This window comes from Canis aureus, chromosome 8 (genome assembly GCF_053574225.1).
Source record: "Canis aureus isolate CA01 chromosome 8, VMU_Caureus_v.1.0, whole genome shotgun sequence".
In the NCBI taxonomy this organism is placed as follows: Eukaryota; Metazoa; Chordata; class Mammalia; order Carnivora; family Canidae; genus Canis; species Canis aureus.
The window spans coordinates 38,568,121-38,579,602 of NC_135618.1; the positions used below are offsets into that span (position 1 = coordinate 38,568,121).

General features: G+C 64.0%; 1 protein-coding gene across 1 annotated transcript; it reads right to left on the bottom strand.

Annotated features, from left to right (window-relative positions):
- Window positions 1–63: 63 nt before the first annotated feature.
- IGFALS (insulin like growth factor binding protein acid labile subunit) lies at window positions 64–7,865 on the bottom strand. The gene is made up of 2 exons (XM_077906120.1): window positions 3,069–7,865; window positions 64–2,044 (listed from the first exon to the last, which is right to left on the bottom strand). Exons 1-2 carry the CDS (start codon window positions 3,316–3,318, stop codon window positions 243–245), a joined length of 2,052 nt encoding a protein of 683 aa, XP_077762246.1. The 5' UTR covers window positions 3,319–7,865; the 3' UTR covers window positions 64–242.
- Window positions 7,866–11,482: the final 3,617 nt, after the last annotated feature.

The following is an 11,482-nucleotide window of genomic DNA, read 5'->3' on the forward strand; positions in this document are numbered from 1 at the left end:
GCCACAGGGCAGAGCTTTCCTCCACCCACCACCCACCCCCAGCTATGCCCCGGGGTCACGCGCTTGCATCAGATGGCTTTTAATAAACTACGGCTGGGACCCTGAGGATGTATGTGGCCCCTTCCCTCCCCCCTCCCATCCATCGGTCAGGGACCAGGCCCCTGGGGCTGTGTCGTGTCTGCCGAGGGGGACACCGAGGGCCCACTTTGCCCCCAGGGGCCACCAGCCGGTCCCAGCCTCGCTCAGCACTGAGCAAAGTGGGCGTCGGTGACGTCACGCAGGTCGAGGCCTGAGACGCCCGGGGGGCCGGCGCAGGTGATGTTGTTGGAAACATAGATGGGCGGCTGGCCATCGTCCCCCTCGGGCGCGGCCTGGACGAGGCGCGGCACGACGCCCGGCTCCCGCAGAGCCAAGGCCCTGAGGGCACCGAGTGCGCAGCTGCAGTCCCAGGGGTTTTCCCCAAGCCAGAGGCGCTCCAGGCCGGTGGCCGGCGGCGTGAAGATCCGCAGGGAGTTGTTGGTGAGGCTCAGGTAGCGCAGCTGCCCCAGCTCGGCCAGCTCGCCATCCGGCAGCGCCTCCAGGCGGTTGTGCGACACGTCCAGCCAGAAGAGACGCCGCAGGGGCCGCAGGGAGTCGGCCGCCAGCGCCGCCAGCTGGTTGCCCGAGAGCAGCAGGTACTCCAGCTTGCCCAGGCCCTGGAAGGCCCGCGCCGGCAGGTGCGTGAGCCGGTTGGCTGTGAGGTCCAGCTCCAGCAGCTCCGCCAGCCCCCACAGGCCCTGCTCGTCCACGGCTGTGATGCCGTTGTGCTTGAGGAAGAGCCGCCGCAGCCCCGACAGGCCAGCGAAGGCGTGCGGGCGGACACGGCCCAGGCAGCCGCGCTCCAGGTGGAGGCTGTGCAGCCGGCCCAGGCCCTGGAAGGTGCGCTCGGGGAGGCTCCGCAGGCAGTTCCCAGACAGGTTCATGACAGCCACGCTGAGCAGGCCGACAAAGGCGCCTGCCTCGATCTCACGGATCTGGTTGTCGTTGAGTGTCAGCACCTCCAGCTGGCCCAGGCCCTCGAAGGCCTTGTCAGGCAGCTGCCGGATGCGGTTGTGGCCGAGCCGCAGCTCCTCCAGGAAGTGCAGATCTCGGAAGGTGCGCGGCCGCAGGCCGGCAATGGCGTTGTGTGACAGGCGCAGGACGTGCAGGCCCAGCAGGCCAGGGAAGGTGTCCTCCAGGAGGCCGGCCACGCGGTTGTGCGACAGGTCCAGCCAGCGCAGCGCCTTCATGCCCAGGAAGGCACCGGGCGCCACAGCAGCGATGACGTTGTGGTCCAGGTAGAGCTTCTGCAGCTTGGGCAGCTTGACGAACACGTTGGCCTTGACGCTGCGCAGGGCGTTCCTGCTCAGGTCCAGCTCCCGGAGCTCCCCCAGGCCGCAGAAGAGTGGGGGCTGCAGGTAGGCCAGCTTGTTGCCCGCCAGCACCAGCTCGCGCAGGCTGGCCAGGCCCTGGAAGGCGGCGTCGGGGAGCACGGCCAGGCCGTTCCAGCCCAGGTGCAGGTCCCAGAGGTCGGCCAGGCCCCGGAAGAGGCCCTCGTCCACCCGGCCCAGCATGTTGTTGCTGAGGCCGAGCGAGGCCAGGCCCGGCGTGTGCAGGAAGGTGTGGGCCCCCAGGCCGCGCAGCTGGTTCCGCTCCAGGTGTAGGTGGCGGAGCTGCTGCAGGCCGAGCAGTGCCCGCGGCTCCAGGCTGGCCAGCCCGCTGCCCTGTAGGTTCAGGAAGCCCAGGCTGGAGAGGTTCTGGAAGGCCGCCTCGGGGATGGAGGACAGGTTGTTGCCATCCAGCCACAGGGCCCTGGCACCGGCCGGGATGCCATCGGGCACACTCGTGAGGTTCCGGGAGCTGCAGAAGACGCTGAGCTCGTCCATGTAGTCGTCGTGGCCGCAGGTGCAGGCGGCCGGGCACTGCAGGCTCTCGGGGGCCCCTGGAACCCCGGGCTCTGCTGCCTGCAGGCCGCGAGGGCCCAGCGCTGCCCAGGAGACCAGCAGCATGGCCAGGACCGGGCCTCCTGCGGGGACAGGGGCCAGAGGGTGTGAGCCCCGGGCTGAGGGAGACTGGGAACGTTCCAGGCCACAGCCTACACATGTGCTCCAGCGTGGAACTCCACTCCCGACCGTGGTGCCTGACCGGAGATGGTGGCCTGCTGACAGCCCAGAGAAAGGTGGGAGCTCGGAGTTGTGTTCTGCCCGCCTGAGAGGGAAGCGGAGCCACGCAGGACAATGGGCACCTCTCGCAGCTCAGAACCGCCTGCCCTTTCCAGGCCTGCAGGTGCACCAGGGGAAGGACGCCAGGTCGGGAGAGACCTGAGGGTAGGGGTACCTGGCTGTGGGGCGGTCTGCGTCCCTCTGGGGACGCTCGACGGGGCCGTGTCACCAGGTGGGCTTGGGGGGGAGCGGGCATTCTGGAACAGGCCTGAGCAGGCGTGTGCTCCGTGCTCTTGAGGTCAGGCTGCCCCGGTTCGGCTCCCCGGTTGGGGGGCCCTCACCCATGTGCTCCCTGGCCTGCGCACCTCACACCCGGGTACGGAGCTTGGCGCTGGCGGAGGAGTAGAGTGGGGCGGACGGGACTCCCCGCCATCAACTCATCAGGAGGCAGGGGCCTTCCAGGACAAAGGACACTGGGCCCCACACCAACAGCACCCCAAAACCTGCGTGGATCACTGGGCTGCCCACCGCATTGGGCCTGTCCCTGCCCTTGGAGGGCTCAGGATGAGGCCAGAGGATGCCCCACACCCACCTGCATGGGGCTGGGCCCCGAGGGGGATGGGGTGACATGGCCTGGCCTTGAGGGGCTGCAAGGGCAGCAGTCCCCAGCCTAGGGAAGGGTTCCCCAGGGCGGAGGTGTGAAGAGATGGGCCCTGGGGCCAGAGAGGTGCCCAAGGGTGCATCCCTAGGCAGCGCCTCAGCCGCGACGCCTGCCCTGTTGGTCTGTCCTGAGCTGAGCCTTCCCTGGGGCTGCCCCTGGCCATGGGGCTCGGGGGGCACAGGGTTGGGACCCCCGAGTGAGGGGCCAGGGCCCTTGAGGCACCTCACCTCTGATCAGGGCCATCCGGCTGCGGGGCGGAGCGCAGGCAGGCCTTGAGCTGGATGCTTCTGCTGGGGCCGGCTGCGCCTGCCCTCTGATTTCCCCACTGCCGGGGCAGCCAGCACCCCGTGGCCGGCCAGCCCAGCCCAGCCCAGCCCGACTGGCCCCGATTCCATTAACCCTCCCGTGCCCAGCGGCCAGCATCGGCCCCAAGTGTCTAGGATGCAGACGGCGCAGGGGGGACCTGGGGGGCTGCATTCACCCCGAAGCTATCTTGAGGGCTCAAGGTGGGCCGGGTACGGTTCCGAGGCCCCGGTGGTCACCCCCAGCCATCCTTCTGCAGGACTGGGCGGGGCAGAGCCGGGCGGCAGGCCCGTGGGGGACAGGGGTGTCCCCCGGAGCAGTCTGCTGGGCTGGGAGGCTCAAGACGGGTTTGGGGAAGCCAGGAGAGGAGGTCCCCTCGTCTGGCTGGTCTCCTGCCCCTCATAGGGGCCCCTGGGGCAGCGGCGGGGGACCTCCCCTCAGCAGATGGCCACGTGGGAGTTAAGCAGGAGAAGAGCCTGGCACGCTGACCCCCCCCTCCTTCCCCTGCCCGTTTCCTAACAGCCTGGGTGGGGTCCTTGTGAGGACTCCCCAGGCCCGGCCCAGCCTTGGCCTAGCCTGGCTCCTGGGACCTCGGGGTCAGCTGGTGTCTGGCCGCGCCTCCTCCCCCCGACCTCTTCTAGGAACACCGGGGCGGCCACCTTGTGTTTGCTTTCCCCCGCACAGCCCTCCCGGGAGGAGCGGAGAGGCCTGGCTTTGGGGGAGCCGTCCTGTGGCCCTGGGACCAGCCTCCACCTGCCTGGGGACGCGGCCCGGCCTCTGGAGCTCCCGTGGGGCCGTGGCCACCCCGCCATAGGCCCGGTGCCCCGCCTGAGGTCGGCCCCAGGTCAGGCCGGGAAGAAGGTTCCCAGGCAGCAGGGCCCCCAGCCACGCCCCACCCCGGCGCACCCGCACCTCGATGGGCCCCGACTCTGTGGGTCCCATGGGGGCTGGGCTGCATGTGGCCGGGCCCCAGGGAGAGGGGCGGGGTCCCCGGGACTGCGGCACCCTCCCCAGCCTCAGCCCGCCGGCCCACAGCTCCCGTGGCGGGGGTGGGGCGAGGGCGGCTTTATCTCTCCCTTTATCGAGCTTTGATTGATCCCCAGGTCGGGTCTCAGCCTCTGTTCTGAGAAATTATAGATCCGCCGGGAGAAAGTCCACGCCCAGAAATTTACACGGTAAACACGCGTTTACACAGCGCAAAGTGCGGACTCAGCACGTTCCCTGCGGGGCCTTCAGCCAGGTGGGGAGGGAGGGGACGGGGCTCATTCTGGAAACCCCGGCAGGGCCCCCGCGCTGCAGCCCTCCCCACGGCTGGGGCTGCCCCCAGCCCCCCAGAGGGACCCTGGAGCCTCCCGGGCCCCTCGGAGCCTGACCACTCAGGGAGTTGGCTACCTGCGGGGCTCCCCAAGGCACCTGGTTTCATTTGCTCCAGATTGTCACAGACATGGGGTCACATGCGAACCCTGGGTCCGGCTGCATGTGTGACGCGGGATTCAGCTGGCCCGTCCCCGCAGCTGGCCCTGCTTGAGTCTCAGGATGCGCTCACCCGCCTGCGGCCGGGGACACCATGCCCGGAGCCTGTGGGTGTCGGTGGATGTGCTGGGACCTGAGGTGTGCCCCAGCAAGTGAGGCCGAGCCTTCCTGCGTGCTCAGCGGGTCACACCCCCTTGGGGCCGCACCCCTGCCCAGTGTTCCCGACCCCCAAGGGGGAGCGGCCCGTGGCCGTGGCACTCATTCAGTGTTTGTCAAACACCAGCGAGAGTGCGGCCCCTCGGGCTGTCGCCGACTTGTCGTCCTGGGTCACCTGGGTCACCGTGAGTCATGGTTCTGAAGGGTCACGGCCTGGAGCAAGTGTCGGGAGGATGCGGGCAGGGGCCCTGCACCGGCCGGAGCCTGTCCACTGTCCCGTCACCTCGGGCTCCGCCCATTTTCACGGTCCCCAACGCCCCACATGGCGCTGAGCGGAGGCCTCAGGCCGTGAAGGTGGCAGGGCCCGGCTCCGGCTGGTGTCCATGGCCGCCCGCCGCTCTGGCACAGGGACCGAGCACACGCTGTCCAAGCACCCCGGGGTCCCCTCACTGCGGCCGGTGGCCTGTCCCCAAGCCCCAGGGTGGGGAGGGGGTCCCTCCCTTCTGGGCCGAGCAGCCCACCAGCGTCTGAACCAAAGCCAGGGCGGGGTGGGGGTCGGGGTTGTGCTGCGGTTTGCGTGGAAAACACGCCCAAGCCCGTGTCCCCAGCCGACGTCATCTTGCCTGGCTCTCCTGCCGTCGCCTGCTTCCTGCACTGTTGTTAGGGTCTCGTTGCTAGATGGCAGTTAGGGGCCCTCCTTGCCGCTGGGTCCTTTGCTCCGCTCCGCATGTGGCGCAGCCGCGTGGGTGCCCTCACCCGCAGGTGTCCCCTGAGACGGCCACAGGCATGAGGTACATGGTCCAGGCTGTGCTCCAGCGGGGTGGGTGGGGAGGCAGCCCAGGTGACATGCGTCCAGGTTGCTGCCACTCGGGGGCCCCACAGACGTGGCCACGAGCATTGACCTTCCACTCTCGGGTGCACGTGTGTCGTGCCTTGGGTAGCTTCGTGTGAGCGGAACTGCGGGCTCACGGTTCGTAGGTTTTACGTGTAAGTCACATCTGCGCCCGACAGAGCCTCGCACTCCCGAGGCGGCTGCTGCTACGTGCAGCTTCTTATAAAACTACTTAGATAACGTTTTGGAAGGTACGAGCAGTGCGGCGGTTTCACGTCCTCGCCTGCTTACGCCATGGTCGGTCACACGCCGGCTGTCCCCGTGCCATGTCGCTCTGGCCGCGACTGTTCGGCTCCTTTGCCCCGCCTTCTGGGGGAGGGGGCCTAAGTCTTGCTTCTAAGTTGTTTTCCAAGGCTTTAGGGGTGACGGGTTATCAGATAGGATATTTGCAGCAATTTCTCCCGGGCTGTGGCTTACCCAGGTTTTCAAAATACCGCCTTTTGGGGGGCCCTGGGTAAGGGACCGACGCCTGACCTCAGCTCTGGTCTCGACCTCGGGGTCCCGAGTCCAGGCCCTGCCCGGCCCCGTGCTCGGGGTAAAGCTTCCTTCAACAAAAAGAAAAGGTACGTTGTCTCTTACAGTGCAGCTGCGTATTTGGATGAAGTGCAGCTCGTTGGTGTTTTTCCCTCAGGCTCGTGGCTTGGGTGAGCCTCACGCCAGACCCCCCCCCCCACCGGTCTCCTCCCAGGGATGGGGAGCACCTTCCCATTTACTTCCGTCATCTGTGTAAATCTTGCACCAGGGGCGCCCAGGGGGCTCCGTTGGTGAAGCATCTGCTCAGGTCATCATCCCAGGGTCCGGGGATCGAGCCCCACGTCGGGCCCCCTGCTCCCCGGGGATCCTGCTGCTCCCTCGCCCTCTGGCCCTCCCCCTTGCTCATGTGCTGCACGCTCTCGCTTTCTCCCAAATTAAAAAAAAAAATCTAGAAAAAAAATTCTTGCACTATTTTCGACAAAATAATTTGAGTTTTATTAGCTTAGTGCTACCGTGATTGGGATCTTGATTTCGCTTCCAGCTTGTTAACAGCCCTGGAAATGCAGTGGGTTTTCCTCGCTGACCCTGAATCCCGGGACCAGCGCCCCGGGCTCTGCCCTGAGGACGCCTCTGCCCCCTCCTCGGCCTGCATCCTGCCCTCTGCTGCTCCGCGCCTCCCTGCGCACGGGCCCAGCGCTGACAGGGGTCTTAGAGCTGAGATCAGGCCCATCCCCGTGGACTCTGACGTGTGACAGTAATGCTGTCGAAGGGACAGCCATCCTCACCCCGCCCCGTGCCTGCTCACCCGCTGGCCGAGACTGTAGACCCACTGTCATCAAGAGGGTCCTTAGCAGCGGAAGGGCCTCAGGGCAGGCGCGAGGCGAAGGGAGGACGCTGTGGGCCGCCCCGGGCCCGCGGGAGGAAGCATGGCCGCGGGCGCTGACCCCGAGCACACCTGCCGCTGGGGCACTTGCACCTTCACACGGCACCTTGAGCCGACCCTGAGGTATCGTCCTTCCCTCCTCGAGGACGGGCCGCGTGTTCGTTTCTGGACGTGCAGCCGACCGGCACTCCTGTGACAAACACCTGCTCCTGGTGCGTAGCGTTGCGGCCTTTTGTTACGAGTTTTACATCCAGGCTCCCGAGACTGATGCCTCGTCTTCTCCCGAGGCGTCTGAGGCTTTAGGGTCGGGACGACGCTCGCCTGGCAGGAGGAGCGGGGACATGCCCGGAGTTTTCTGGAAGCGCGTGAGTGGTGTCTCTGGCAGCCCTTGGTCCGCACAAAGACTTCAGACTTCGCATCGATTCAATTTCTTGTTACAGGTCGAATATTCAGGTTGTCCCTCTGGGTCTGGGTGAGTCTCCGCGCCCTTCTGGGCAGCGGCCGCGTGGTTTTCCTTGCAGTCCCGGAGGGGCCCCAAAGGTCGTTTCCGCGGGCAGCGGTGGCATCCTGCACCCGCTTCCCTGCAGGCCTTCGGCCACTGTGCTTCTCTGTTGGCGGCTGTAACTGAGGGTTTGTCACCCTCGTGAGCTTTTTCACGGAACTAACTTTTGGGTTTTCTGTTTTCTATCTTGATGATCTGTTTTCTTCTACCTCCTTTGCATTTCGTTTGCCCTTGGCTCTCGTTTTTTTTTTTTTTTTTATAATAAATTTGTTATTGGTGTTGTTTGCCAACATACAGAGTAACACCCAGTGCTCATCCCGTCAAGTGCCCCCCTCAGTGCCCGTCACCCAGTCACCCCCACCCCCCGCCCTCCTCCCCTTCCACCACCCCTAGTTCGTTTCCCAGAGTTAGGAGTCTTTATGTTCCGTCTCCCTTTCTGATATTTCCCACACATTTCTTCTCCCTTCCCTTATTTTCCCTTTCACTATTATTTATATTCCCCAAACGAATGAGAACATATAATGTTTGTCCTTCTCCAATTGACTTACTTCACTCAGCATAATACTCTCCAGTTCCATCCACGTTGAAGCAAATGGTGGGTATTTGTCGTCTCTAATGGCTGAGGAATATTCCATTGTATACATAAACCACATCTTCTTTATCCATTCATCTTTCGATGGACACCGAGGCTCCTTCCACAGTTTGGCTATTGTGGACATTGCTGCTAGAAACATCGGGGTGCGGGTGTCTTGGTGTTTCATTGCATCTGCATCTTTGGGGTAAATCCCCAGCAGTGCAATTGCTGGGTCGTAGGGCAGGTCTATTTTTAACTCTTTGAGGAACCTCCACACAGTTTTCCAGAGTGGCTGCACCAGTTCACATTCCCACCAACAGTGTAAGAGGGTTCCCCTTTCTCCACATCCTCTCCAGCATTTGTGGTTTCCTGCCTTGTTAATTTTCCCTGGCTCTCGTTTCTTAAGGGAGAAGCCTCTCCTCTGCCGTGCAGGTGCGTGAGGCCCTGGCTTTGGCGGGTCCCAGCGGCATTGCTGTGGTTTCCAGTGGAACCCTTTGGCTCGTGGTCTGTTTAGAGATTTGTTCCTCCCAAGTGCTGGAGTCTGTGAACGTACTTCGGGTTTTGGTCTTTAAAATTCATAATGACTTGTTGCCTGGCCTCCACTAGGCTGTACTGGAAAAGGCCACGCGGTTGGGTTGTGGGGAGTGTGCCCTGTGTCCTTGGTGATGCACCGTCTAGGCCATCTAGCTCTTAGGGAGAATTAAAACCTCCGATTACTAGGGCGTCTGGGTGGCTCAGTCGGTTAAGCCTCTGACTTGGTTTTGGCTCAGGTCATGATCTCAGGGTTGTGGGATCAAGCCCCGCATCTGGCTTCACACTCCAGGGACAGTGCTTAAGGCTCTCTCCCTCTGTCACACACCCCCCACCCCCCATTTTTCTCAAATCTTTTTTTTTTAAATATTTTATTTATTTATCCCTGAGAGATAGAGGGGGAGAGAGACAGAGGCAGAGACAGGCAGAGGGAGAAGCAGGCTCCACGCAGGGAGCCCAATCCCAGGTCTCCAGGATCAGGCCCCGGGCTGAAGGCGGCGCTAAACCGCTGAGCCACCCGGGCTGCCCTTCTCAAATCTTTTTAATTAAAAAAACTCTCCTTGCTATATCACGTATTTTCTTTTCAGCTTGTGGATTACGCTGTTACTTAGGGGAGAGCATAGAGCAGTGCTGCTCTGCCCCAGTGCCTGCCGGCCGCCCCTGCCCGTTCCCGCAGGCGGGGTCACTCATTGCTTCAACAGAAGCCTCTTGACAAGTCAGGTTCCAGCTAAAGGCCTCTCCAGGAGCTGGGGAAGGAGAGGAAAGAGACGGGGTCCTCCCCCCCCACCACACACTGGTCACAGTGGGACCTCAGATGCGCCGGTCCCCCACCTCTGCTCTGCTATGGGCTCATGCTTCAGAGCCCTGGGAGCGTCCGGGGGCCCTGCCCCCACTCGGAACCCGCATCCGTAGAAGTAGGTGGGCCAGGAGAGACCTTTTATGGTTTTCCTGACAGATTAGTGATGAAAAGTTTGGGGTTCCTGGGGGGAGATGCGTGTGGCACAACCTCACAATGTGCTCAATGCCCTGAACGGTGCACAGTCGTGAACCTCACCTCATAGTAAACAATTTTGAAGGTTCTGATTGGTAAAGTGCGGTCGCCACTGAAATCCGAGCGATTTCACAGCTGGCGAGGAACGTGCCACACCGGGACTGGCGAGTGACGCAGGGCGCGTCCAAGAGCGGACCCCACCCAGGAGCACAGGTCCCAGGGCCCTAGGGACTTGGTGCAGGCCCAGCTCCAGGGGCAGCAGGGCCTGGGGCAGCGGTCAGGAGACGAGCCGCCAGCACCCAGGCCGTGTGCTCAGCCCTGGGGGGCAGGGGGTGTCCGTGGCAGGAAGACACGACGGAGGCCGAGCACAGAAGTCCCCTCGCCCCCCTGCAGGGCTCCTCGCTGGCCGCCTGCGTGTGCCTCCGCTCCACCTTCTTGCTCAGAAAGACGATACCCTCCCCACCAGGAGCTGAGAAGCAGGCGCCACAGCAAGAGGTCAGCGTGCGGGGGGCACCACGGACCCTTCTGAAGAAAGGGGCACCGGCTGGCTCAGTGGAGCGTGTGACACATCCTGGGATTGTGGGCTCGAGCCCCGTGGAGGGGTGGAGATGCCTGAAGGTCTTTGAAAAGAGGAAGGGGCGCCCGGGTGGCTCAGTGGGTACAGCGTCTGCCCTCAGCTCATGGCGTGATCCCGGGGTCCTGGGATCGGGCCCCATGTCGGGCTCCCTGCTGAGCACCACCCCCCACCCCACTGCACCACCCCCCCACCCCACTCATGTTCTCTCTCAAATCCCTAAAGGGAAAAAAGGAAGAAGAAAAGGCTAGAAAGAAAACCGCCTGCCCAAGTGGCTGAAGAACAAACAGCAGCCGCGTAGGGGTTTCCTTCTTCGACCTTCCGAAGAAACACACAGTTGCCGGTCGTCGCTCACCCCAGGGTGCACCTGCGCGGGATCCACCAGACCGGAGGCCACATGAGGACACCCAGGCCCATCTGCGGTGACCTCTGGCCTCACCTGTGTCCCGCATGCCTGTCCCCTCCTCCTGGCACCTCCCCAGAGCCCCGACATCCTGACCTTGCTGCCCCACGAGCTCCCCCAGCGCCCGGTGACCCCCGGGTGCATTTCCAGCCGGGACCGACCCTGACCTTCCTCTGCCTGCCACCTCCACCCTGGGGGGCTTCACAGGCAGCTTGGCCTCCACCTGCCCAGACCCCGCCCACGGGCCTTGTGTGTCTCCGGGGAACCCCACACTCCCAACAAGGCTGGGAACCCTTTCATCTCTGGCCGTCCCGCGGGCACGCAGAGACCTGCTGGTAACGGCTGCCCCCCACCCCCCACACCTGTCTTCAGGTGGGTGCTAAGGTCCTCCTGCAACCTGTCCGCTGCTGCGGACAAGATTCGCTCCTTTGAGCTGTCAGCTGCTGCTCACGTGCCCTCCACGGCGGGGCCTGCCCCGCCACGGCCCTGCTGCTGCCCAGCCGTGCCCTCTGCCAGGACAGAAGCCCCATGAGGGCAGGACGGCAGAGCAGCTCAGCCTTGGCTACAGCACTTGCAAGGTGCAATCGAGGAGGCTGGGGACACGGGCCGCTGCCCCGCCTGCCTCCCTGCACCACAGGAGCCCCAGGGGCAGAAGTCCCAGCATCAGGACCACAGAAGGTTCATGAAGGACACGGAGCTCGCCCAGGGTGCTTGCCCAGGCTGAGCAGATTCCAGGGAACAAAGCTGCCTGCGGTGACCCTGTTTGCAACAGCGTCAACGTACAGAGGATGGGGGCAGCCAATCCAGAGCACAGCCTCCAGGGACACAGTCCCGACCCCTGGTGCCGTGCGGGGGGTGGTCCATCCCCAGGTGCTCCCACGGCAT

Bases quoted from the DNA above. Each gene is read 5' to 3' on its own strand.
- IGFALS (XM_077906120.1), bottom strand. From the start codon at position 3,318: ATGCAGCCCCCCAGGTCCCCCCTGCGCCGTCTGCATCCTAGACACTTG. The intron at 2,045-3,068 runs GTGAGGTGCCTC...CTGTCCCCGCAG, and splicing joins CCGGATGGCCCTGATCAGAG to GAGGCCCGGTCCTGGCCATG.